The following is a 6,023-nucleotide window of genomic DNA, read 5'->3' on the forward strand; positions in this document are numbered from 1 at the left end:
GGGTGGTGGGAGGGGAGGGCAGGGAAGGGGACTGAGAGCACCCGGGTGCTAGGCAGGCTCCAGCCAGCCGCCCCCTACTCCTTAAAACACTGGAGACTGATTTGCATATAACTTGACTATTCATTTCCTCTGCTTTGGAAAGAAAGTGGTCGGAATAACAGCAGAAAGGATTTAGATTAGATTACAGAAGGAAGAACTTCCCAGCTGTGAGCAGTGTGAGCTCAGGGACAAGGAGCAAGTGTGCAGGGTCTAAGAGTCTTTCTTGGGGGAAAGGGACCCTGGAGCACGGAGGTGGGGAGATGCTGAGATGATGCTCTTATTTGGGAGCTGAGTTGTAGAGATGGGACTCCGCAAGGCGGAATTCAGAGTAAGGAAGGGGGCACTTGGCCCAGAGGTGGAGGGCAGGGGGTGATGGGGCTGCGGGGGGCGCGTGGGGGGGGGAGCCTGTGGGCAGGTTGAAGCCTGAGATATTGGGCACGTGTGTGCCTGAGGTGCGGAGACAGGTGGGCAGCCTGTGGGAGTCATCTCTAGGATCGAGCTGCACTTTCCTGGGGGTTGGTGGGCGCGGGGCCTTTGAGGTCTCCTTGGCCTGGGGTCTCTGTGAGTCTCTGTGTCTCACCCGCTGTCTCTCAAAGCAGCCCTTGTGTGTTGGTGTTTGTGGAGCTGCCACACGCAGGGGCCAGGCTAGGTTGCGGGGGAGGTGGGGGGGGGCAAAGCCGTGGTTTCCCGGCTCCTGGACTCAAAGGGCCTTTTCTCTGCCTGCCGGCACCACCTCACCCACCCCACCCAGCTTTCTCTCCAGACAGCTCTGCCCTGCCCTGCCTCATGCCTCTATGAAAGTTTTGCAGGAACTTTCTTTGGGGCTTTTCCAATCTGGAGCTGATGGTGTGAGGAGTGTGAATGGCAGGAGCAAGGAATGGAGAGGTGACCTTTGTCTCCGGAGTGTGAGCCAAGGAAGCCCAGTCCTAGGGGACAGGGCTGGTGGCCCGGGTCTTGGGTGCTGAGGGGTGGGGGTCGGGGGGAGGGTCAGAGTTCCAGGTGTGGGGAGCCTGCCTGGTTTTGGGCAAGGACTCTGATGGGATCCACAGATGTGTGGCTCAGGGCCCTGGACTGGCTCTGGGTCCGCGTGGCAGCTGCAGGCTCCCCTCCACCCCCCTCCCCAGCCCATCTCTCACGCTAGGGACACCGGCCCTAGGTGGCTCTTCCTGGCATCTCCTGCCTCAGCGTGGGTAGAATGACCCACCTCCCTGTTGGGGCAGCGGCAGCAGCTTGAAGCCCGCTCCCGTGGAGCGCCTCTCTGCTCCCTCCCGGAGCCCTGCGCCTCCCGTGCCCAGGATGATCGATTGCCCAGATGTTGTTTGTGCTGGAGACATGGGCCAGAGGCCAGAGACCCAGAGACCCAGAGAGGGAGTGAGAGAGGGAGAACGACCAGGAAAGGAAAAGGTGGACAGAGTGAGGGTTATGGAGGAAGACAGAAAAGACAGGGAGACAGAAGACCAGCAGATACAGAGGCAAAGAGAGGAAGAGACACAGTGAGAGAAAGAAGAGGCGGTCGCGGTGGAGAGTTGAGAGAGAGATTAAGAGAGAATAGAGAGGGATTCTCAGGCAGAGACAGGAAGAGAGCGAGCAGACAGGCTGCTGGGAGGGAGGCGGCAGGAGTGAGCATGAACACAGGGTCTCCGCTGTGCTCCTGTGGCGGTTCCCACCCACCCAGGAGCAGGTAAGGGAAAGGTGGCCTTTGCTCTCAGGGAGTGCGCGCCCAGGAGTAGAGTTCTGCACCACAAATGTCCCCTCTGCAGGCCCTCCTGAGGGTGTGTCCCTTCCCCTGACCCTCATGGACTCTCCCAGGTGCACCCCCTGTGGATGTGCTCCGGGCCCTGAGGTTCCCCTCCCTCCCTGATGGTGTCCGGAGGGCAAGAGGCGTGTGTCCAGCTGATGTGGCCTACCGAGTGTCCCGACCTGCTCAGCTCAGCGCACCCACCCGCCAGCTCTTCCCAGGTACGGGCGGCTGGGTGGAGCAGGGAGAGCTGGGCTAGGTCATGGGTGGGGCCTGAGAGCAGAAACCTGCAGGGAATGGGTTTATGGCCCTTTTCGCCTTTCACTCCACCTGTCTGTGTCTCTCTTGGGTCCTAGGAGGTTTTCCCAAAGATTTCTCTCTGTTGACTGTGGTCCGGACCCGCCCTGGTCTCCAAGCTCCCCTCCTGACTCTCTATAGTGCCCAGGGCATCCGACAGCTGGGCCTGGAGCTTGGCCGACCCGTCCGCTTCCTGTATGAGGACCAGACTGGCCGGCCTCGACCTCCAGCTCAGCCAGTCTTCAGAGGCCTCAACCTAGCAGATGGCAAGTAAGTTAGTTTGTTCCCTGCTCTGCCTGGCCTGTGCTTTCAGGAACTCCCCTGTGGCCACTGCCCCAGAACCCCTACTCCCTAAACTAGAAAACCCTGCCCAGCCTTTTGGCCACACCTCACCTACCCACTGCCCACACTTCAGGCACTTGTAGCTCAGAGTTTGGGCTTTAGAGTTTAAATCCTTGTGTGTAGTACCAGCCTGTACCTTGGACAAGTTACTTAACTTTTTGAGCCTCCATTCTGTGTTTGTAAAAGAGGGATAATACAATCAAGAGAATCAAATGAGAAATGTATTTCTTGGTGCTGGGTGCACTGTAAGCACTCAATAAATAATGGCTACCGTGATTACTACTACTACTACTATTATTAGTATTATTATTAATATTATTAGCCTTAACCCTTCCATCAACTGCTCCCCAGCTCTGTTGACTTCCCCTCTTCAGTCAGTCACTTAAGCCTCTCCCACCATGACCAGGTGGCACCGTGTGGGTGTGGCTGTGAAGGGCCAATCTGTCACCCTCATTGTTGACTGCAAGAAGCGAGTCACCCGGCCGCTCCCCCGAAGTGCTCGTCCAGTGTTGGACACCCATGGAGTGATCATCTTTGGTGCCCGTATCCTGGATGAAGAAGTCTTTGAGGTAACCAGGGCAGCCAGAGGGCAGAGTGATTTCTGGTCCCATATCTTGTGCCCATGATCCTTCTGGCCCCAGCATGCCATCTTCCTATGCCCTAGCTCGTCATTTTTCCTCTCTTGAGTTTATATTCTCATTTCCTATCCGCAGGGCTAATTTTCTCTATAGGAGAACTAGTGTCCACTTATATTGCAGGAACGTCCACAGCCACTTATTTTGTCACTCAGTCTTTATCACTCTGCCCATCCATCCATTCAACCAACCTCTCTATCCATTCACCCATTCATCCACTCACCCATCTGTCCAGCTACATAGTCACCCATCTACTCAAGCATCCAGGTTTGTATCCTTCCATCTGCCCATCCTTCCCCTGCTCAGCCACTCGCTCCTTCAAACCACTTATCTATCAATCTATCCTTTCATCCATCTATCCTCTTTAACCCACCCGCCCATCTACTCACTCATCCATCCACCCACCCATCCCATCTACCCATGCATATAAGGATGCATGCAACCATTGATCCACCATTTACACAACCCTCTCCTCACCTTCACATCCTCCATCCAACCATTGATTTATCCACATAGTTACTTCTATACATCTACCCACCAATCTGATTCTATCTTATTCACCAACTTCATTCATTCATTCATTCATTCATTTCACCATCCATCAACCTTCCCATTCAGTCATGCATTTGAATCCCCATTTACTCACCTACCCGCCCATCCAGCCAGTCAGTTAACATTTTCTGAAGACCTGCTTACCCAATGCCAAGGGGAAAACAGAAGAAGAATATAAGGTTTCTGTCATTCCACGGCACTCCCCCGTTCTCTGGAGGCGAGACAGTATCTTCAAACAACAATACAAGGCAGGTTGTGTTAAGCACCACATATGAGCACAAATAAAGGCCATTGGAATCCCCCTCCCTCATTCTAGAGGTCCTGAGAATTCCCATCATTACTGCCAGTGGAAGGTCAAAGCAGCTAAAGCTGGGCCACTGTCTCCAGAAGCCCCTGTGAAAAGGCTCCGGCAAAACCACAAGGGCAGGCAGATAGGCAGAGTCCTGAATGCAGAGTTGGGCGGAATTCTAGTTCTGACTCTACCACTGTGAGTGACCTTGGGCCAGCCATTGCCTCTGAGCCTTTCTGAATGGAATGTATATGAAAAGTGGGCATAAAGACCCTGTGCTACTGACTTCCCCAGTGCTTGTGAAGGTCCCATGGGAACTGGAAAGGGCTGTGCCCATGGAGAGCTGGTAATGACCTTCCATTATATAGTTTTACCTAGGATTGGCCGCCTACCTTTTGTCCCGGACTATACCCTTTGTCTCTCTCTGAGGCCCTTTCTGTCTCCTGCCATTGGTGTTCCTTCCTCATATCTCTACAGGGTGATGTCCAAGAGCTTGTCATTGTTCCGGGGGTACAAGCTGCCTACGGCTCCTGTGAACAGAAGGAGCTGGACTGTGAGGGGGATTGGAGGGAGAGACCTCAGAAACAACAGTCTCACAGAGCCCAGAGGTCTCCAAAGCAGCAACCAGCACGACTTCATCGGCCCCAGAACCAGGAACCTCAGAGACAGGTGAGGGAGTTGGGTGGACCCCAAACCGCAGCAGCCCCCCAGGGAGGGAAGATTCCCAGATATTTCCCCAGGGGGATTCCCCAATGTCCAGAGCTCCCCAATCTTTTTGGGCTCCTTTTATCCCCCCCCGTCATGCCCATCCCCAATCATACCTCCCTATTCCCATCACTCACCCCCAGTCTTCATTCATCAACCTTTTTATTTTCACTTAAAAATAAAAAGAGTCGTTATGAAGAGTTCGTGGCTGGGAGCTGTGTCCCCTCCTTGTGTCTCCTCTGCCAGTCTTCCTGGACTATGTCCTTGGGTTCCCCATCCCTTCCTTGAATTAAGAGATTGGGAGAGAGGGTGTGGGTGAGACTTGGGGACAGAGGAGGGGAGAGACCGAAACAGGGAGAAAGAAGTAATAATGGTAAGGGCTAGGAGGAGAAGCGGGGGGGAATAGTAGAGGGAATCCTAAAAGAGTGGTGAGTCTGTGGAAGGTGGGGTGGGGCCATCTCTGGCCCCTGCACATGGAGGTGTAGGATAAGGGGCTGCATGGGAGAAGGACAAGAAGACTCTGGGTTGGGTGGAGCTCTGAAGGTTCAGGTGACAGATATGATCTGGGGCCTGTAGTCTAAAGTTGAAGCATCAATCTCTTAATTATGTCTGCTTCTGTCTCACATGCGGGACCCATCCCCCCTTCCTGCCTCTCCCCATCTCTCTCCTGTCCCCCAACCTCTCTTTTATCCCCAACTCTGTTTTCCAATTCCTCTCCTACCTCACTTCCCAATCCCATACCATCTCACCTCCCTCACACCCCCCCCTTCCTACCTATCCCACTGCCTCTTCCCTAACCCCAGCCCACTGAGTCTCTCCACTATGACTACGAGCCCCTCTATTACGATGAGATGACTGCGGGGACAACCCCTGACTACCAGGTAAACTTGAGGGACCCCTTCCTTTCTCCTGTTCCGCCCACCACATCTATGACACCCAGTTCAAGGAGAGAAACCGTACAGTTAGATTATGGGAGTTTCCTTACTATCGCCTCCCATGTCTCTGCTGCAGCGGCCTCGGAGCCCCAGCCACAGGGCTCCCTCTTCCCCCAGGGGGCGTCGCACCCCACCCCGAAAGCCTGCCCCACCTGCCAAGAGGTCCGCGGCCCCCTCATCAGGCTGGAGATCCTCTCGAATTGGAGGTTCTGGGCCAGCGCGGGGCCAGCCTTCCCCTTCCCGGCGCCCAGCCCGACGGGCAGCTCTCCCCACTGCCCGGGGCCCCCCCAGGACCAGAGGCAGCAGTTACCGGCAGGTAGAGCCGGGGCATCCAGATCTCTGCCCCCAAATCTTTAGGACCTGGGAGAATCATTCTCCCTCAGCTGTCCTCCCTTCAAAGGGGCTGCAAGATCTGCGATTTCCCCCACCCCCCACACAGAGACACTGCCCTCCGCCAGGGACAGGGTGCTGCTTTGCCTTCCTTCTTGCTA

The 6,023-nt window shown here is 55.1% G+C and overlaps 1 protein-coding gene across 1 annotated transcript in view; it reads left to right on the plus strand.

Moving 5' to 3' along the window:
* The window catches only part of COL11A2 (collagen type XI alpha 2), a 61,569-nt gene that overhangs the window by 296 nt on the left and 55,250 nt on the right, over positions 1-6,023 (plus strand). The window contains 5 exon segments of the mRNA XM_006769177.1: positions 1,849-1,998; positions 2,134-2,344; positions 2,823-2,985; positions 4,370-4,561; positions 5,401-5,478. Coding sequence (XP_006769240.1) covers positions 1,849-1,998; positions 2,134-2,344; positions 2,823-2,985; positions 4,370-4,561; positions 5,401-5,478 — 794 coding nt within the window.

This window comes from Myotis davidii, unplaced genomic scaffold (genome assembly GCF_000327345.1).
Source record: "Myotis davidii unplaced genomic scaffold, ASM32734v1 scaffold4, whole genome shotgun sequence".
Lineage (NCBI taxonomy): Eukaryota > Metazoa > Chordata > Mammalia > Chiroptera > Vespertilionidae > Myotis > Myotis davidii.